This window comes from Muscardinus avellanarius, assembly GCF_963383645.1.
Source record: "Muscardinus avellanarius genome assembly, chromosome: 5".
Classification (NCBI taxonomy): domain Eukaryota; kingdom Metazoa; phylum Chordata; class Mammalia; order Rodentia; family Gliridae; genus Muscardinus; species Muscardinus avellanarius.
The window spans coordinates 63,724,273-63,746,206 of NC_137790.1; the positions used below are offsets into that span (position 1 = coordinate 63,724,273).

The 21,934-nt window shown below is 38.9% G+C and overlaps 1 protein-coding gene across 2 annotated transcripts in view; it reads left to right on the forward strand.

The window, feature by feature from the left end:
- GRAMD1C (GRAM domain containing 1C) overlaps nucleotides 1–21,412 on the forward strand; it is a gene marked incomplete at both ends in the record, with an annotated part of 40,432 nt that extends 19,020 nt beyond the window's left edge. For both annotated transcript variants that reach the window (XM_080695517.1, XM_080695518.1), the window contains 8 exons: nucleotides 4,474–4,592; nucleotides 7,571–7,713; nucleotides 8,671–8,774; nucleotides 10,131–10,307; nucleotides 12,134–12,191; nucleotides 15,169–15,279; nucleotides 15,546–15,651; nucleotides 21,332–21,412. In XM_080695517.1, coding sequence (XP_080551643.1) covers nucleotides 4,474–4,592; nucleotides 7,571–7,713; nucleotides 8,671–8,774; nucleotides 10,131–10,307; nucleotides 12,134–12,191; nucleotides 15,169–15,279; nucleotides 15,546–15,651; nucleotides 21,332–21,412 — 899 coding nt within the window. The remainder of the gene's footprint in view (nucleotides 1–4,473; nucleotides 4,593–7,570; nucleotides 7,714–8,670; nucleotides 8,775–10,130; nucleotides 10,308–12,133; nucleotides 12,192–15,168; nucleotides 15,280–15,545; nucleotides 15,652–21,331) is intronic.
- Between the last annotated feature and the right edge of the window lie 522 nt (nucleotides 21,413–21,934).

Genomic DNA, 21,934 nt, shown 5'->3' on the forward strand with positions numbered 1-21,934 from the left:
GTGAAGCCCTTTGCAACTCAGTGAGACCCTGTTTCAAAATAAAGAATGGAAAATAGGGCTGGGGGGGTGTATCTCGAAGGTAGAATGCCCCTGGGTTCCATCCCCATACCACAAAAAAAAAGGAAAAAAAAAGAAAAATAAATTTGAGGAGATACAAAGTATACATTTAAAAAAAGATTTAGCTAATCTAATCTACTAGTACCACAAAAAAGAAAAGTTACATTAATAATATAATAACACCCATATTGTCTTTAGCTAGATTTATCAAATTTTAAAATCACTATAAAAGATACGTTAAATTTGCCATTCTTAACTACACATTTCAGAGGCATTCTGAACACAACATTCACACTGTTGTGGTCTCATCAGCACAAAGCATTCCAAATTAAAGTCTAAACTTATCCAGGAGTGATGGCACATGCTTGTTATTCCAGTATTTGGGAGGCCGAGACAGGAGGATCACAGGTTCAAAGCCAGCCTCGGCAACTTAGCGAGGCTCTCAGCAACCTAGTGAGATCCTGTTTTCAAATAAGAAATAATATCGGGGTGACGGTGTAGCTCAGAGGTAGAATGCCTCAGGGTTCAATCCCTAGGACCAAAAAACCAAACCAAACCAAAACACACAAACAAACAAACAAAAAACTCACACCAAACACTCTAAACTTACTAAACAATAGCTTTCTATTTTTCTATTCTCTCCACTCAATTCATTTTCCATCTCTATTTACTCTAGGTACCTTGTGTAAGTGGAATTGTCAGTCCTTGAATGATGACTTTATTATACTTAGTCTTCAAGTTTTCTCCATCCATGTTATAACATGTGCCAGAATTTAATTCCTTTTTAAGGCAGAATAATATTCCATTGTATGCATATGTAGTACTATATTCTTTTCCCTCACCTGCTAATGACATTTGGGTTGTTTATACTCTTTAGCTACTGTGAACAATGCTGCTATTAACACTGATGTATAAATACCTGTTCAGATGCCTGCTTTCAGTTCTTTTAAGTATATAACTAGAAGTAAAATTGCTGTATCTTTTTTATTTTTTTTTAATTAAAATTTTTTTTGTGGTACTGGGGATTGAACCCAGGGGCATTCTACCTCTGAGTTACACCTCCAGCCTTATTTTTCGTTCTTTGTTTTTGAAACAGGGTCTCACTGAGTTGCAAAGAGCCTCACTAAGTAGCTGAGGCTGGCTGCAAACCGTGATCTTTCTGTCTCAGCCTCCTGAATGCTGGGATTACAAGTGTGTGCCACCACGCCCGGCTGAATTGCTGTATCTTAGAGTTAACTGTGTTTAATTTTTTGAGAAGCAGCTATACTAGTTTTCATAATGATTGTATCATTTTACATTCCCACCTAGTTTCTCCATGTCCTCACCAAAACCTTTTTTTTAATAATAGCCATCCTACTAGGTGTGAAGAGTCACCAATTTGAGTATTTTATTATATCAAAACATTCTTAATGTATTTGCTCTACAATTCCTGCTTTTCTTTTCTTTTTTTTGGGGGGGGGTACTGAAGATGGAACCCAGGGGCATTTTATCTCCAAACTACACTCCCAGCCCTATTTTTTATTTTTTATTTTTATTTTTTTTGTGGTACTGGGGGTGGATCTCAGAGGCTTTCTACCTCCGGGCTATACTCCCAGACCTTTTTTATATTTTATTTGGAAACAGGGTCTCACTAAGTTGCTGAAAGCCTCACTAAGTAGCTGAGGCTGGCTTCGAACCTATGCAATCCTCCTGTCTCAGCCTCCCAAATGCTGGGATTACAAGCGTGCGCCACCACGCCCGGCTCCTGCTTTTTATTTCTTCAGCTCAGTATGTCAAAATGGCACATGTGTTCTTTTGTATAATACTGCCATTTTCCTCACAATTTTATTTCAGATTTTTATATTATGATGAACTTTATTTACATATTGGGAGATTGACTATTCCAGTATATAATTAGATGATATTCTTGCAAATGCTATTTAGTAAATGACCTTGCTGGTAACATTAGTAAAAATACAAGGATAACATACATGGGAAAATAGATACTCTTCTTTTATCCTTGTTGATTCTTGCTCTATAGTATGCAGGGTGTGTGTGTGTGTGTGTGTGTGTGTGTGTGTGTGTGTGTTACTGGGGAGTGAATCCAGGGACATTCTACCTCCAGTTACAGCCCCAGCTTTATTTTATTTTTTTAGTTTGAAACAGGGCCTCACTGAATTGCTGAGACTCTTCTCTAACCTTCAGTCCTCCGGTCTCAGCTCCCAAGCATGGGGTTACAGGCTGCATTATCACGCTTGGATCGAGTATGCAGTTTTAACATCCGAATTCACTGATGTCTTTTAATTAATTATGTTTCTGGTTAACAATGGATTGTTGATATTGTTTTCCTGAAACAGACAGACATATGACCAAAGTAATCTTCTCAAAAAGTATTTTAACTTTAATTGTATATCTTCTTTCACATACACCTAAATAAGTAATATTTATGGCAAATCCTGGGTGCCTCTTTTATTTAGTTGTGAGATTTGCTACACACTCAAAGTGCAGCTTCAGCATCCCTTATTAAGTCTCTAGGCCTGGCTGTATAAAAGAAGTTGAGTAAGGCCGGGCGTGGTGGCGCAAACTTGTCATCCCTGCGCTTGGGAGGTGGAGACAGGAGGATCGCGCAGGTTCGAAGCCAGCTGTGCTGGCTTAAGAGACCCTGTTTCCAAATAAAAATATAAAAATAGGTCTGAGAGAAAAAAAAAGTCGAGTAAAATTGGCTCTATCATAAAGTGTGGCTTCTTCCTTTGAAGAGGAGCAGTGGGTTAGATAAAGGTTCCTCTAGGATGTTGATGAATAGCAGCCACAGATACTGAGTGATTGTCTAAAGTCCTTTGTGCTATGGCATTAGGTGATTTAGTCAGGTCTTTGAAGAGAATTCATAATACTTTTATCCCTACTTAACAAATTATGGCCATCATTGTATGGTACTATGTTCTAAAACTTTATATTTCTGTTCAAAGTATGTTTTTACTCATTGTGCTGTTCTTAAGCAAATGAAAGAGGACTTTGACTAAGATCCTGCCAACATATACCTGATCCTGTAGCCTTGCTAACAAAGAAAAGGTTATATAGAATATACCACGTATATTCTTTCACCTTATCTTGATGAAAGGTTTTGGAAGACAAGCCACTAACATTCATGATTCCTCATACCATGACATGATTTCTTCGCAAGTGGCTATTAAGGGCATATTGCTTTATAATGACGCATGTCTTTCAAAGTTCTATCCCGTCTGTCTGTCTGTCTGTACTGGGGATTGGTCACAGGGCACCCCACCACTGAGCTTAATGATAGTTGGCTAAAGTATTCTGTTCCGATTTGATAACGCTGTTTCTATTACTTCTCTGTAGGTAATGGGGATGTTAAAAAAGAAGCTAGAGTGAAATAGAAAACAAAAATACAATTTTAGATAATTGAGAAGAGCGACAGTAGAATAGTGGAAGAAGGGATAGAAAGAGAGGGCGGGGAAAGGAAAAGGACTGATGAAAGAAACAGTTCAAACAATGCTGGGCCCCTGCGTGAAGGTGGCACTGTTAACCTCGTTATTATGCTTTGGGATCTGAAGAGAAACACATCAAGACCTGTGTGTACGTTGGTTTGTATCACATTGTTCTTCACTATGATGTATAACTGCAATGTACCATCACAAAGCCTACAGATGAACTAACTTTTTTTTTTTTTGCGGGTCTGGGGATGGAACCCAGGGGATTCGAACTCCGAGCTACACCCCCTGCCCTATTTTTTATTCTTTATTTTGAAACAGGTCTCACTGAGTTACAAAGGGCCTCACTAAGTAGCTGAGGCTGTCTGCGAACTGTGATCCTCTGGTCTCAGCCTCCCAAATGCTGGGATTACAAGTGTGCGCTACCATGCCCGGCTAACTTTTGTTTTTTAAAAAGAAAAAGTACATTAATAGAAATCAGTTAGGATAAGTTGATCTGAGATGTGCGTATGTCACATACAAAAAGAGTGTCTAATGTTTAATTCATTCTGTGTGTGTGTGTGTGTGTGTGTGTGTGTGTGTGTGCGTGTGTGTACGATTGGTCATAGGGCACTCCACCACTGAGCTTAGTGAGATGGAATCTCACGAAGTAGACTAGGCTGGCTTTGAACTTGTGGTCTCCTGCCTCAGCCTCCCAAGTAGCGGGGATTACCTGTGTCCGGCTAATCTCTCTCTTTTTTTTAAACATACACAACTATAAAGGGGGTCAGGACTGGTCAGAGTGAAAATTGAGGGCTGAGGTATATCTCAGTGGTAGGACATCTGTTGTGCTGAGGGTATATCCCAGTGATAGAACACGTGTCTAGCACTTGTGAGGTCCTGGGTTTGATCACCAGCCCCACAAGATCAATCTAAAGCTTTGATTCCATTTAAAGTGATATACTTTCACATTTCTAGGACTAACTTGTTTTGTGTTTGCTGTGGTTAGATGTAGTATCTACCCCATGGACCGTAGAGTCAGGAGGTGATCAACTGAGAACCATGACCTACACTATAGTCCTTAATAATGCACTTACTGGAAAATGCACCTCTGCCACAGAAAAGCAGGTATGTCTGTGTGTCAGGGTTCCAGAAGAATCGTGGGTGTGGTAAGAGAGAAGATGCCTGTCATAGTCACTGATTTATGAGACAATTTCAACAAATAAGTGTCAAGTAAAGAGAGAACAAATTGTAATAGGTTAAAAGAGACTTCCAAGGCATCAAATTATATCAATTCAATCCTTATCAAATAAACCACTAAGCCGGGCATGGTGGCGCACGCTTGTAATCCCAGCATTTGGGAGCCTGAGTCTGGAGGTTCGTGGTTCGCAGACAACCTCAGCTACTTAGCGAGGCCCTTTGCAACTCAGAGAGACCTGGTTTCAAAATAAAGAATAAAAAATAGGGCAGGGGGTGTAGCTCGGAAGTTGAATGCCCCTGGGTTCCATCTCCAGACCTGCAAAAAAAAAAACACCTATTAAAAGGGTATTTATGAGATTTGAGAAGTTATTAATATGTTATATATAATAATGGCATCATAGCTATGTTTTATTTTATTTTTTATTTTTTTTGGTGGTACTGGGGATGGAACCCTTCTACCTCAGGGCTATACTCCCAGACCTATTTTATATTTTTATTTTTGGAAACAGTTTCTCTTAAGCCAGCGTGGCTGGCTTCGAACCTGCGCAATCCTCCTGTCTCCGCCTCCCAAGCGCAGGGATTACAAGCGTGTGCCACCATGTGCGGCCATAGCTATATTTTAAACAATATAGCAATTATTTTTAAAAGAGATATACTGATACATGTATAGATATACTAAAATATTTATGGATAAAATTATATTAATGCCTAGATTTCCTTTTATTTATTTTTTATTTTAATTTTTGCAGTATTGGGGATTGAATCCAGGGGCATTCTACCTCCAAGCTATACCCCCAGCAATATTTTGTTCTTTTCTTTTCTTTTCTTTTCTTTTTTTTTTTTTTTTTTGCGGTACTGTGAATGGAACCCAGGGGTATTCTACCTCTGAGCTACACCTCAGCCCTATTTTTTCTTCTTTATTTTGAAACAGGGTCTCACTGAGTAGCTGAGACTGTCTGTGAACCACGATCCTCCTGTCTCAGCCTCTCAAATGCTGAGATTCCAAGTGTGTGCCACCACGCCAGGCCCCAGCCATATTTTTTATTCTTTACGTTTGAAACAGGGTCTCACTTAGCTACAAGTGCCTCCCCATTGCTGATATTACAAGCGTGCGCCACCACAGCCAGACAGCCAGCTCTGGATTTCTTTGTTTCTTTCTTTTTTTTTTTTTTTTGGTGGTACTGGGGTTCCTGGAAGCCCTTCTACCTCCAGTATACACTCCCACGGGCTACACTCCCAGACCTATTTTTTAACATTTTTATGTGGAAACAGAGTCTCTTAAGCCAGCAAGGCTGGCTCCAAACCAGGGAGATCCTCCTGTCTCCGCCTCCCAAGCACGGGGATTACAAGCGTGCGCCACCACGCCCGGCTGGATTTTCTTTTAAACTAATAGCCAGGTAAATCATGGTGTGAAGGGAGGGAATGTGGGATAGGACCCGGATGAAACAAAAGTCAGCAGTAGTTAATGTTACTGAGGTTGGTTGATGAGCTCAAGAGGGATCATTACGTTTCATTTCTACTCTTGTATATTTTTATAATAAGATATTTAAAAAATAATACTTCTAAAATCTGATTTATAGGATCATGTCAAGGGTTAGAACAAATAACTAGATGAGTACCGTGACATGGGAAGGAGAATGAATTTTCAAACCTGTGTGTAAGCTATGAAGTGCGCCTCCTCCAACGCCAGCATGGCGCTGAGAGTGGAGTGTGCCTGCCCAGTTTGTGTTAAACGACAGTGTGTCTGTTCACTGAACACCCTTAATATGCGAGCTGGGCGTGGTGGCGCATACTTGTAATCCCAGTACTTGGAAGTCTGAGACAGGAGGGTCACAGGTTTGCGGCCAGACTCAGCTACTTAGTGAGGCCCTTTGGAACTCAGTGAGACCCTGTTTCAAAATAAAGAATAAAAAAATAGGTCTGGGTGTGTAGCTCAGAGATAGAATGCCCCTGGGTTCAATCCCCAGTATCACAAAACAAGCAAAAAATATCTAAACCAGCTGTGTTCTTTCAGTTTCATCAGTGTTTAAAAGGATATGATTTCTTAACATTTAAAAGTTTGGTTGTATTTTTATTTATTTATTTATTTGTTTATTTATTTATTTATTTATTTTTGCAGTACTGGGGATCGAACCCTGGAGGATTCTACCTCCAAGCTCCCCCTCCCCAGGCCCTATTTTTTATTTCTTATTTTGAAACAAGGTCTCACTAAATTGCAGAAGGCCTCACTAAGTAGGTGAGGCTGTCCTCGAACCGCAATCCTCCTGTCTCAGCCTCCCAAATGCTGGGATTACAAGTGTGGACCACCATGTCTGGCTCTAAAAGATTTTAAGATTGTCAAAAATTTGGTATTTTGGTGTAGGAATATCTGATAACCTAGATAATTTATTTTTTTTCCACTTGGAGAAGTGGAAAAGGTGTGGTTAAATTGAGAAAGGTTCAGCTGACAGCCACTTTAAATCCTGCTTAAGGTAAATTATATGTTGTTTGGTTCCCTCACTCTACTTCTTTTGATGAAGGGTGGTTTTGTTAAACTTTTGTGAATTTTGGGGCGGGGCCCTTGTATTTTATTCAGTTGATTTTTGAGTTGTCCCTACAGGGAGATTTAAAACTCTTTAAAAACTATCAGCAATCATGCAAGTGATTATATGGTTCATTTGCCCTCTTCATGTCTAAACAAAAAAAGGAATTGTATAATGAAACGATAGACAGCAAATCTATTTTTGCATGCCCCTTCTTAATTCATAGCACAGCCAACACTGAGGGTCTTCTAGCTTGGTAAATAAACTCTTCATGTTTCTTGTAATTTCTAAGAATGAGTTTCAGTATATATGTTCTAAATTGCCAAGAAAATAATAAAATTTAAAAAATGTACATGAAAACATTTTAAAATCTTATTTTGGCAGAGACTGTATAAAGAAAGCCGGGAAGCACAATATTATTTAGTAGATGCAGAAGTCCTGACACATGATGTCCCCTACCATGATCACTTCTATACCCTGAACAGATACTGTATCATCCGGTCTTCAAAGCAGAAATGCAGGCTAAGGTGAGCTCTTGTAAGTGAGTGTATTAGTCAGAGTAGGCTAGACTATGCTATGGTAACATATTAACCCTGCATCATCAGCTTTATACCACACGCCTTTTTTCTTCCTTAAATTACATGTCCAATTGTCAGAAGAGGAGTGGGGCTTCTTACCCAAGACTCCAGTTGACAAAGGTGTTGACATTCTGAAGCTACTTAATCCGAAATAAGTGTTATGTCAGTTGCCACTGGAAGATAAAATAGAGTTGTGCTCAGAGTCCATTAGCCTGAACTAGTCATATGACAATGTGTAGGGTGAGGAGCCTGGGAGTGCCAGGGGACCAGAGGGTGAGCAGGACCGACTGTCACAGGGGATGGATGCTTTGGTGCATTGAAGAGTGACGTGCCATCATATGCATGTTTGTTACTTTTAACAAACATTTGGCCACTAGAGGTTTTTAAATACAAGGCATTTAGAAAATTTAGCATTTATTTGAAGCCATGATTGCTACTTGGGTAAGCAAAATTCAGTACTAGAGAACGGAAAGAATTGGCAAGTACATAGAAGGAGAAGCTAATGAAATTGTTAGCAGTTTATAGTAGTTTTTTTTTTTTTCTTTCAGGTCTGGGGATGGAACCCAGGGGCATTTAACCTCTGAACACACCCTGCTCTATTTTTTATTCTTTATTTTGAAACAGGGTCTCACTAAGTTGCGGAGTAGCTGAGGCTGTCCGCGAACCACGATCCTCCAGTTTCAGCCTCCTAAAAGCTGGGATTACAAGCGTGTGCCACCACACCTGGCTTAGTAGTTTTTTTTTTTTTCTTTAAGAAGTCATTATCAGTGAACAAATTTTATTCTCTAATCTTAATGACTTTTAATCCTTTTGGTATTTCACTGAATATTATCTTAAATTTAATTGCAATATGGACAGAACTAACTTCCTTAAATAAATACTCTTCTTTCCTTTTTATCTAATTAGAGTTTCCACTGACTTGAAATACAGAAAACAACCATGGGGCCTTATCAAATCTTTAATTGAGAAGACTTCCTGGAGTTCATTGGAGAACTTTTTTAAACAGCTTGGTTGGTAAAATTTTTAATGCATCTATTTCTATAAAGACAGCATTTGTTAACAAAAGAGAAGGATTCCTTACTTGGATGCATAGCAGGAGCCTGGTGGGTGATTGTGAGAATGATTCTCCCTGAAATGGTTGCAGCTGTGTGACCTGCTCCACCACATGTGGGACTTCAAAACTGTCAACTCCTATTGGTTTAACACACACTTATATTATGCTTTTTATATGCCAGACATGTAATAACATTTATGTGCTTTAAATATTAACTCACTTCATACTCGTGACTATCCCATGAAGTAAGTATGACTGTGTTTTTCATCCTCCTAAAGAGGAAATTGCAGCATGGCATGGATACAAGGCTTTTCTAAGATCGCTTAGAAGGGCTGTCAAACTCCCCACCTCTGCAAGGAGTCAGGGAAACTGACTATAGCAAGGGCTGAGTGACCAGGTCATAGATGTACCCTTGTGCTCTCTACGCTCTGGGCAGTCCTCGGGCCACACCTCCCTTGGATGCAGCTTCCTGGGCTTACGCAAGCCCACTCGGCAGTGATGTCATGGACATGCATGGATTTGGGGGACGTGAACCCTTGGAGCCAATTGCGGGAAGTGATACAGCTGTTCTGTTTGGATATTTTTTGAAACATATATCTATGTGAACATAATTATAGTTGAGAAAAAGCTGAGGGTTAGTCATATCAGGGTAATTTAAGGCTTTACCACTTAGTTTGTTGATTATTTGTTTTTCTGACTTTTCTCTCATTGGCTATTCTATTATTAAGCTCCTCATCAGAAGCAGAGAAAATGAAACTCAAAAATTAGTTCAGCCACCAATTAATGAACCTCTAATCAAAAAATCAGGTGAAGGCAAAGGCTGAAATAAATGGCAAAAATGAGGTTTTCTGGTTGCTTGCAGATTTTCTTTATTAGTGTTTCTTTTCTTGCAAACCCTCACTGAAAATTAGAACTATTATATGCCATTCCTTCTTTGAGGTTTACAAGAACCATAACCTATCTTGGAAAATGTTTTAATGATCCCATGTAAGTGGGCAGCCTGTTGTTTCCATAACTGAAACCATTACATTAATATTTAATATAGCACATGGCAAATTTGCACTGATGATCCCATCATTTATTAATACGTATTCTTCCTAGAATAATGAAGCCTCATTATAGGGTCATTGTACTCTTTCAAGCTTTTCATTAAGAGTAAAGTTTGAATCTAAGCCATAAGAACCTAAGGATTAGTTTCAAAAAGTTATCAAAACTAAACAACAACAACAACGACAACAAAGAAACCCCTTTATCTTACAGCTGAGTTTTCCCCATATCTAAATATTCTTTCTTTTCTTCCCTCCCTTCTCAGAATCAGATTTGTTAGTGGAAGAAACTGTGTTAAATCAGTCCATTGAAGACCCTGTAAAACTTAGTGGCCTGAGAAGGAGAAGGCGAACATTCAACCGAACGGCAGAAATAGTTCCTAAGCTTTCTTCCCAGCGTTCTTCTGGAGATCTGGGCCTGGAGGCAAAGGGGGACACTGCAGGTACCCGTCCCTGGTGAACAGGAGCAAGACTGCAGCTTGGTTACAGGAAGCAGGGGGAGGGCTCTGGGCTAGATGTCAGTTAGGAACTGACATCTATGGTATGTCTGCCTCTCTCCTCCTTTCCTTTACTATAATGTTTTATCATACTCTTGAGTTCTGTAAAGAAAACTAGCCTATACAGCATAAAGGAGCGGTTGCAAAATGACAGGTATTTAGCCAATGGTTTTTTTTTTTTTTTTTTTTTTTTTTGGTGGTACTGGGATTCCTGGAAACCCTTCGACCTCTGGGCTACATTCCCAGACCTATTTTTACATTTTTATTTGGAAACAGGGTCTCCTAAGCCAGCGCACGAAGCTGGCTTCGAACTTGTGCGATCCTTCTGTCTCTGCCTCCCAAGCGCGGGGATTACAAGCGTGCCAATGGTAGTATTTTATTTGGCCCACATATCATTTTAAAAAATTGAACATTTTTATGTCAAACCTCAGATCTGACAGCCCTTCATAGCGGCAGTTGGCGGGAGCTTGTTCGGCTGCTCCATCAGACTGAGTGTGCACCTGCCGGCCGCAGGCCCACAGAATCACCGCTCTCCTGGCCTCTGGACCATTTTGCTTCTGTTTCTTGTCTAGCATCTACATACCACTCTATGTACTGTCAGGGAGCCCAGGAAGGTTCCAAAGATGGAATTTGACTTTTATTATCCCTGCTCTCAGTTTTGAAGATATCTTGCTTATACAAACTGTTATCCCCACCCTTTGTACTGCTAAGAAGCTGCTGTACCTTCCCATTCTCTACATGATCAAATCCTCTTTAGGCTTCTTAGTTTGACTATGTTCACCCACTGTTTAAGAATAATGGCTCTTTACTTTTGGAATTTAAAAGTTTAGGGAATGGCTTAGGGAATGGTGAATAGGTGAGGACATTTTTTTTTTAAAGAAGTGAAACTGCACATTATCCCAGCTCAAATTATTATTTGCAGATAGTACTTAGTTGTGCATCATGAATACTGTTTGTTTCATTTTAGAGTAAATGAATTTATAATATACAAAAATTGAAATATTTCTGTAAGTTTTCTCATTGTAGATTTATTTCATGTTTTTCACGTTTCTCAGGATATAAGAAATCAAAAAAGAAGAAAGAAGTGCAGAAATTTACTCTAAATCACGTTGTCTACACACACACACACACACACACACACACACACACACACACACTTACTTTTTTCCAGTACTGGGGATTCTACCCAGGGACATTCTATCCTGGAGCTATAGCCCCAGTCCTATTTTTTATTTATTATTTTGAAACAGGGTCTCACTAAATTTTGCAGTTCTCAAATGAATATCAAACTATTATTACTATTTTTTTTTTTTGGTGGTACTGGGGTTCCTGGAAGCCCTTCTATCTCCAAGCTACACTCCCAGACCTATTTTTACATTTTTATTTGGAAACAGGGTCTCCTAAGCCAGCGCGTGCGGCTGGCTTCGAACCTGCGCGATCCTCCTGTCTCTGCCTCCCAAGCACGGGGATTACAAGCGTGCGCCACCACGCCCGGCATATTATTACTATTTTTTTTTGTGTGTGTGTGGTACTGGGGAATTGAACCAAGAGGCCTTCTGCCTGTGAACTACACATACTCTAACCCTATTTTATTTTATTTTGAAACAGGGTCTCACTAAGATGGTAAGGCTGGCCAAGAACCTACTCTCCTCCTGTCTCAGCCTCCCAAATACTGGGATTGCAAGTGTGCGCCACTATACCTGGATGAATATTGAATTTGTATCAGTTGTATCACATTCCTTGCTATAACAGCCTTTTCTTGTGATCTGCAGGAAAGAAAAAGGAGGTGGACAGCCATAACACAGTTCTTATTGTAGTGATGAGTATTTTGTAAGTATTTGTTGTGGATATTTATTTCACTTGCATCATTTACTCTTAACTAGTTCCCAAAAGAATTTAAATGCACTTATGCATCACTGAGTAGAAATGACCACGATTTGGCCAATGTGAGCCTACAAAAACAGCAGGAGTTTAATAAGTTTCAGTCTGAGAGTTTGTTTTTTACATGACTTTCAGACTTTTTAAATTTGAGGAAAGCCGGGCGTGGTGGTGCACACTTGTAATCCCAGCATTTGGGAGGCTGAGACAGGAGGATCACGGTTTGCTCACGGACAGCCTCAGCTACTCTGTGAGTACCTTTGCAACTCAGTGAGACCCTGTTTCAAAATAAAGAATAAAAAAATAGGCTGGGGGTGTAGCTCAGAGGTAGAATGCCCCTGGGTTCCATCCCAATACCATAAAAAAGAAAAAAGAAAAAAAAAAGAAAAAGAAATTTGAGGAAATACAAAGTATGCATTTAAAAAAAGATTTAACCAATCTGATCTACTTCTACTGTCAAAGGTTTTTATGGTAAGTTCCTCAGACTTAAAGGGAATATTTGTAAATGTATGTTGATAAAGTCCCAGTGATACTATTTTACCCTACTTGATTAGGTCAGTGGTTCTTATCTTTCACTGTGCATAAGAATTTCATGAGGAATTTGCTAAAAATGTAGATATTTTTTTTAACCAAACCCAGAGTTTGGTTCATTAGGCCTTTAGTAGGAATCAGGATCTGTATTTTATTTTATTTTATTTTTCAGTACTAAGGATTGAACCCAGGGCCTTTCTACCTCTGAGCTATATCCTCAGCCCTATTTTTAAAAAATTATTCTTTATTTTAAAACAGGGTTTCATCACGTTGCAGAGAGCCTTCTCACTAAGCAGCTGAGGCTTGTTAGGAACCTGTGATCCTCTGTCTTAACCTTCCAAGTACTGAAATTACAAGTGTGTGCCACCATGCCTGGCTAGGAATCAACACTTTAAAGCACACACCCCATTATATTCCGATACAAGTGATCTGAGCATCACGTGGTGAGAAATACTGGAGTAATTAGTCTAAATCTCAGGACACACTAAAGGAATCTGTTTCGCCATTTTTTTTTTTTTTTTTTTTTTTTTTTTTGGTGGTACTGGGATTCCTGGAAGCCCTTCTATCTCCGGGCTACACTCCCAGACCTATTTTTACATTTTTATTTGGAAACAGGGTCTCCTAAGCCAGCGCGCGCGGCTAGCTTCGAACCTGTGCGATCCTCCTGTCTCCGCCTCCCAAGCGTGGGGATTACAAGCGTGCGCCACCACGCCCGGCTCGCCATTTTTTTTTTAAAGTACTATGCGAATCTTGAGGCCGGCCCATAGATGAGTTGACTCAGTGAAGCTTTTATTTATTTTGGCACTAGGGATGGAACCCAGAGGCATACTATCTCCAAGCTATACCCCCATCCCGATTTTATTTCTTATTTGGAAATGGTCTCACTAGGTTGCTGAGAGCCTAAGTTGCCAAAGCTGGCTTTGAACCTTGATCCTCCTGCCTTAGCCTCCCAAGTACTGGGATTATAAATCAGTGCCACCATGCCTGGCTTAATGAAGCTTTTATAGCAGTTGTTTTTCTAATTTTAGATTTCAGAACATAGAAACTATTTTTTTGAATTTTACAAAAGGTTTTCATATTCTGCTTAAATCAGTTTGCTATGACATTAAAAAAAAATTTTTTTTTGTGGTACTGGAGATTGAACCCAGGGACATTCTACCTCCGAGTTACACCCCCAGCCATATTTTTCATTCTTTATTTTGAAACAGGGTCTCATAAGTTGTGAAGGTCCTCACTAAGTAGCGGAGGCTGGCCGTGAACCTACGATCCTCCTTTCTTAGCCTCCTAAATACGGGGATTACAAGTGTGGACCACCACACCTGGCTACTCTGACAATTTTGAATGGAAAATATTATCAATGTTCTTTTGCAGTACTTTGCAGAAAATGTATAGTCAAATACTGAAATGTTGACTTACAAATAATTTCAATGACATAAATAAAATTTCATAGATTTTCTTGCTACCCTTAAGTTCTTTTTCTCTTAAATGCTTTTCTCAATGGGTAAAAGTAAATATTGTGTGTGCATGTATGTGTGTTTGCATGTGTGTGTGTGTATGTTTAATGGTGCTGAGGATCAAACCCAGGGCCTTGTACATGCTAGGCAAACACTCTGCCACTGAACTATGCCAAGAACACCATTATATGTTTTATGCCATGAACTCCATTATATGTTTTTAATGGCAAGTTAGTATTTTAACAGAAAATAATAGATATGGTGTCACCTATATATTTACATATATCTGTATTAAAGTACATCCCCCTTAACTTGAAAGGCTGCCATGGAAACCAATACATTAATTTAGCATGAACATTTTATATTTAATACCATTAAAGTATATTTGGAATTTGATACTTCCTTTGTCCAAGATGAACAAGAGGAAAATTTTGATAAGCGGATATGTGTGTGTGTGTGTGTGTGTGTGTGTGTGTGTGTGTGTATTTTAACTTCCTTTGGGAATAAGAGATACGTCATGATCCTCCTAAAATCAACTCCATATTGATCTTCCTTTCCCTTTTGAAATGCAGCACTATGGGTGTGTAATCGCTTAGGCCAAAGTACCTAAAAATAGATCCTGAAAGCTTACCTGGTAGATTTCTAAGCTGGTGGTTATAGCTCAATACTGGCTAGGATTCCTAGCAGAGAGGAGAGATGTCAGAGACAACCCCAATCTGTGAGTTGGTTTATTCAAGTTACCTTCCTTTTTTTTTTTCCTTTAGCATCCACTTAATAGTTAAAAGTAACTATTTCACACAATGAAATAAGGATAATTTATTTAAACAACTGGTATATAATCTAGATAATAGACATTTTTGAGGATTTTATATGCATATTCTACATTAACGATGCTTGAGGGCTGAATAAATGTGGATTAACCCGGTATGATTTGTTCTGCCTAGTTTGCTGTTGCTAGTTTTGTTGAATGTGACACTGTTTCTGAAGCTATCAAAGATAGAATATGCTGCCCAGTCTTTTTACCGTCTCCACCTCCAAGAAGAGAAATCTTTAAAGTAAGTCTTCTCTTCCCCTCTCTCCAGCCTGTTTTCCCCATATTATTGCTAATAATCTTTTTGTTAGAAAATATAATTCCAGTTTTAGAAATTTGGATCTGCTAACTATCCTGTAATCATAATTGGCGTGTGTGTGTGTGTGTGTGTGTGTGTGTGTGTGTGTACAATTTTGTGTTTTGTTTGCAACTGATGGAGCACGGACAGTTTCTGAAAATAAAAGATCAGAAGCTAACCTATTGATTTTGATTTTGTTATTTTTCTTTCAGTTTAGCCTCTGATACGGTCTCAAGAGCAGAAAATATTCAAAAGAACAAAGAGCAGGGTCATCGTTTAAAGGGAGTGCTCCGAGATTCCATAGTGATGCTTGAACAGGTAGGCATATTTCTATATGTAGTTCCTAGTACCTTCATACCAGTATTAATGAGACAATACTTACTATAACATTATTTTGAGAAAGTTTCTGCTATGTATATACACATATATATGGCCATTTTTATTATTTTTCTTACAAAATAGGAACATATTGCACACACTGTTGAATACCCCTCTTTTGCAATTAGTAATAGACTTTGAAGATGCTTTCTAATCAGCATGGATGCATCTATTTCATTATTTGTATTGATCCTTCTAGATAAAATTTTATGCTTAATATTAACTCATAGAAATAAGTAGCTACTATATATACTGTAGCTACTCTATATACTGTTCATTATTTTGCTTTTATCTATTAACCACGTATCTTTTAGGTACTTCTGTATGAGTACATGAAGCACTTACTCTTCTTTATTCAGTAGGGTACAACTGTATAGATGTGACAATTATTTTACCAGTTCTCTATTAACGATGAACACTGAGGTAATTTGTTTTGTCCTTAGCATTATCTCTTGAACATAGCATCATCCATACGTGTTACTTGGTCCTTTGAACCAAACTTAGGATTCTCTTTGAGAAATAAAGATTAATATTTCCATTTTGAAACAGTGCCTGCTCACTTTTCAAAACTGAAAAATAGAAATTAGTAGAAGAGAATGAAACATGTAGTTCTAGCATTCAGACACAATCACTGTTAATATTTTATTTCCTTTTGTCTTCTTCCATGCATATGGTTATTTTTTAGTAAATTCGATTACTGAGCACTTCCTAGGATATCATGTGGGCACTAAAGGTTCCTGATTCAGCTCAGCACTCCTCAGATGTGCATCACCCACAATTCCCTAGTATCGTTTCCTCCCCTCTGCGGCAATGAGCAATTGGGTTTTCACTTTTTTTCTCTGTCCTCTCATTTTCCCCTCACTCTCAACTGATGGTTGTGCCTTATGAAGAAAAAAGAAACTTTCCTGTCCTCTTCCTATCACCAAAGGTATGAACCGTCCTATCTTTGGGCCCCGTCCTCTCCTTGGCCAGTATTGGGAGTGCTGATCTGGCTTAGAAGCTTTGGGAGGCAAGTCCCAATGTGTACCTTGGGGAGACTCCATCCTTCACTCTTCTGGCTTCTCCACGTTCAGGCTCCCTCATCCACTGGATCTTTACCATCAGCATGTGACCCTGCTCCATTATCATCTACATTAACAAACCCATCCTTATCTACTTCCTTTGACAGGCTCCTCCAGAGTTGCCGACTCTGGCTGTCACTGCTATATCCTTCATAACCCTTCACTTTTCAAAGCTTTTATTCTCATCAGATCACTCATTCATATGGTTAATTTGTTCTGCAAGGTTTGTTCAGAAAAATGCCAATCCAGTACCTTTTCCCCATTTTTTATCCAAAGATAAGCCTATGGAACTCTGAATTTATTCTTTGGCTTATTCCCATATTTACAAATAAGCATGTATTGGTACTTCTTAACTTTTTTGCATTTAGATATTATTATAAGCATTTCTTCTCCTAATTCTTGGTTTCTAAATAGCCTTTCAAAATCTTTATTCACTCAGGTTTTCCATTGATGGAGACCTCACTGCCTCTAGTTAGGTCCAGTGGTCCTCTATGTCTAGTACACAGCTGTCATCCTGGGGATTCCTGTTGTCTCTCTTCTCTGCTCTTTTGCCTTTTTTCCTTTCTTGATTCATTTTCTCCTCTTTCCCTTTGTTTTGCCATGATGGGCACTAAATTCAGGGTCTCATGCTTACTAGGCAAGTAACCTACCATTCATCTACATCCCAGCTTATACATTCTTTTTTACTTTGTGTGTGGCACTGGAGTTCCTGGAAACCCTTCTACCTCTGGGCTACACTCCCAGACCTATGATATATATATCATATATATCGGCGAGGATGTGTACCTTTTAAAGCAGAATGTATAGCCGGGGCGTGGTGGCGCATGCTTGTAATCCCCATGCTTGGGAGGTGGAGACAGGAGGATCGCGCAGGTTCGAAGCCAGCTGCGCTGGCTTAAGAGACCCTGTTTCCAAATAAAAAAGTATAAAAATGGGTCTGGGAGTGTAGCCCGGAGGTAGAAAGGTTTCCAGGAATCCCAGTACCACCACCAAATAAATAAATAAATAAATAAAAGAAAAAGAAAAAGAAAAAGGTACACATCCTCTGGTAACTTCTTGAGAAAGGGAGTTTGGAGGTAAATATTTTCAGAGTTCAGTTATCTGATAAAGTTTTATCTATCCTTTTCCTTGATTAGTGGTTTGTTTGGGGATAGAATTCTAGATTGGAAATAATGTTCCTTTAGACCTTTGAGGGCACTTCTCCATGACCTTTTGGCTTCCAAAACTACTACTGAGAATTCATATATATATATATATATATATATATATATATATATATATATATGTGTGTGTGTGTGTGTGTGTGTGTGTGTGTGTGTGTGTGTATGTGTATATGTGTATATGTGTATATGTGTATATGTGTATATGTATATATGTATATATATATAAAATATCTATATCTATTCATCATCTATCTATCTATCTATCTACTGGGGACTGAATCTAGGGACATTCTACCTCTGAGCTATACCTCCAGATCTATTTCTTAATCTTTATTTTGAAATAGGGTCTTATTGTGGAGGGCCTCACTAAGTAGCTGAGGCTAGCCACCAACCTGGATCCTCTTTTCTCAGCCTCCCAAGTACTGGGATTTCAGGTGTGTGCCACTGTGCCTGGCTTACTACTGAGAATTCTGAATCTCTTTTCTGTTCTTTTCATTTCTTTTTTTTTTTTTTTTTTTTTTTTTTTGTGTGTGTGTGTGTGGTGCTGGAGATTGAACCCAGGGGCATTCTACCTCTGAGCTACACCCCCAGCCCTATTTTTTATTCTTTATTTTGAGCCAGGGTCTCACTACGTTGCAGAGGTCCTCACTAAGTAGCTGAGGCTGTCCGTGAACCACAATCCTCTTGTCTCAGCCTCTCGAATGCTGGGATTACAAGTATTTTCCACCATGCCTGGCTTGTATCTGTTATCTTTTCTTTCCAGCTTCCATCTCCTTATCTTTTTCCTCCTCCTCCTGAGAGACACCCTCAACTTTTTCTTCAGGTTCTTCTATTGAGTTTTCTAGTTTTGCCAAGTTTTTTTTTTTTTTTTAAATTTCAAAGTGCTTTTGTTTCTCTGTTTCTTATTTGTGGCATAATCTTTTATAAATTCTTACAATATCTTTAACTCTCTGAGGATATTACTGACAGCTAAAACAGTTTGTTTCTTCTGGTATAGTCACTTTCCACCAAGATTCTTTCCCCTTGCTTTAATTTCTGTCTCTAGGTTAGAGCATCACTTTAGATGTGTGGTAGTCCTCAGTTGTCTGCTTGTGTGCACAGAGGCTCTTAACATGTGGATCAGGCTGGTGTAGCCTGAACTTCTTTGCAGATCTGGCTGAGATGGTGGCTTGGAAATTCTGATATCATTATCTTCAGGTCAGTTTGCAAGAGGACCGGTCAGTTTCCAGAGAAGACTCTTCCAATCTTGTATTGGAAGGATTAAGTGTTGGCTGCCAGCCTTTTAGGAGTGAGTATGAAGGGTGGGGAGAGCAGGGCAGGAGGAATGCTCTCAGCATTTAGGATACGTGTCTGTCACTTAACCCTTGTTTTTGCTGTGGTACCTTTGTTCTTAACAATACCTAGATATTCAGCCAGCCAGAGACCCTGTATTTTATCCTGCCAGAAAATAAAATTTGAGACTTCTGCCTAAGTAGTAGATGTTATATGCCTAAAGTTTCATCTAATCCTTTTTTCTTCAATCTATACATGATAAGGATTTTTCTGGGTTAATTTTATTAATTCTTAGCATTCCCAGCTTAGGATTGATTTTTTTTTTGTTTTGGTTTTTTGGGGGTCTATTAAGTCATCCATCTGCTTTCTAGTTCCCAAAGTTGTGTTGCTGTTTTCTCATTTCTATTCTTCGTGCCCTTGCGAATTTATGCCTTAAGAAAAAAAAATCCCTGTAACATACTTTCAGTGGGAATTCAGCAGGGAGCAGAGTTGGGTGTATGTATTTAGCTCATTCATCCAGCTCTCTCCTGCCTGGTTTTCTTTCCCTAAAATTCCCCCATTGACATGTAAATGTCAGGTGAAAAATAGTGGACTTTTTTTTAGCCTTCATCTTACATTGTTAATACTCAATAGAGATGACCACTCTTTTCTTGAATGTAGCTAATGTTGCCTTCTTTAAAACCAATAAGCTCCCCTGTATTGTGATACAATTTACACTCTATACATTCACAATCATGGTGTGCAGTCATCGCCATTGTCTGATTCCTGAGCACTTTTATCACCCCAAAAGAAATCCTGGACCTATTAGTAGTCACTCCCCTGATACCCACCAGTCTGCTTCTGCCCGTTTGGGATATTTCATGTAAATGGCTCACACAGTGTGTAGTATGTGACTAGAGTTTTTCACTTGGCTCTTACAGTATGTGGTATTCTATGATGAGTCTTTTACTTGGAATAATGTAAAACTACTTTTGACTGGTTAAAACCATCCCCTCTACTTGACCTCTTCTGGCCTGCCTGAATATTCCAGGGCCCTGTGTTGTATTAATATTCTCTTCCTTTCTCCACTACTTTACCTTTGGATGATCTCATCTACTTGCCTAACTTTAAGTAATCCCTTGCATTTAAGGACTCCTGTCTTGGTCTGTTTGTGCTACTATAACTAAATACCTGAGATGAGGTATTTTATTTTATTTTATTTTAGTGGTACTGGGGATTGAACCCAGGGGGATTTTCCCTCTGAGCTATTCCCCCAGTCCGATTTTGTATTCTTTATCTTGGGGATATAGCTCAGTGGTAGCACTTGCCCAGCATGTGTGAGGCCCTGGGTTCAGTCGCCAGCATCTCTAAAATAAATAAACAACAAAACAATAAAATTTGTGAGTGTATCTTATGCGTGTGATTATCATTTGAGTTCATCCCTTGCTAGTCTGTAAGCTCCGTGAGGGCAACGAGCTATTCTGGTTCACACTGTTTACTCAGTGCTCAGCAGAGCCCGCTATGTGATAGGGAACCGATGCATATTTGCTGAATGAACAAATGAACAAGTACAACAGAGGACAAAGCATAATTCTCAGTCTCAAAATGCTTACCACTTTATTAGAGGAATCAGATGTCCATGTATATTGTTAAAGATCATAGAAAAAAATTACAAAATCAAGTGTCAAAGTGTAAAGCTGGAAGAGTAATCCTTTAAGAGACAGGATGATTAGGGGCAACTACATGGAAACAGTGAACACAGGTGAGTGTTAGGTACGCAAAGAGGAACGTGAGCCGAATAGTAAGGAATGACCAGGCAGTGGAACCTGAGTTGTTCGGGGAATACTACAGAGACCAGCGCAACCTCAGAACCCATGTAAGGAAACAAGCCCTTCACTTTGGGGAATTTGAGTCATGGACCTACTACTAGCCGGTAGGATGTACAGAAGTAGCAGGAAGGGCAGGCCTCTAGCAAATGAGATCCGCAGGGCAATCGCACTGGCAGTATATGCCCTAAAGAACCAAGTGTGATACATTCAGTGTGTATTCGGGCATCAGTATAAATAAAACTATATTGAATGTAACTGTAAGCTTTGGGCATAAAGTAATCAGAAATTTAATCTGATTTTGAAACTTTATTTGCAGCTGAAGAGCTCACTCATTATGCTTCAGAAAACCTTTGATCTACTGAATAAGAACAAGACTGGCATAGCTGTTGAAAGCTAGTGACCTTATTGACTAAAACTGTAGAGAGAACTTGGAACTGAAAGGAAACATCTGGAAGAAAGCCAGAGGACGAAGGAATTTAATTGCCACAGGAACATTTCCATGTTTTCTTATGATCGAGATTCCTAATATGAACATTCTCTTTAACAACATTTATCTGATAATTATTCTCTGAAGGCCTTAAGAATCTATCCTCCCATTTCCTGTACATATATTTAAGCTGTGAATTTCTTCAGTGAACCATGAAATATATTCTGGAATTGAAATTCTGTGATGCAAAGAAGAAAATGAGACATTCTGAATTGAGTGGTACAGCCGCTTTTCTAGAGAGGCTTGAGGTTTGGTGTTTTAAATTTATCTGTTGGCATAGAATCAGTATGTGTCCAAGACTGCTTTCACAGTTAAGCAGAATAGATTAAGGAAGATAATTTAAGAAGCCTCTAAATTATTACTAATTTTAAAGGATCAGTTTTTAGGCATATGTGACATTTCTGGGTTTGTGACCTGCAAAACATTTCAGTG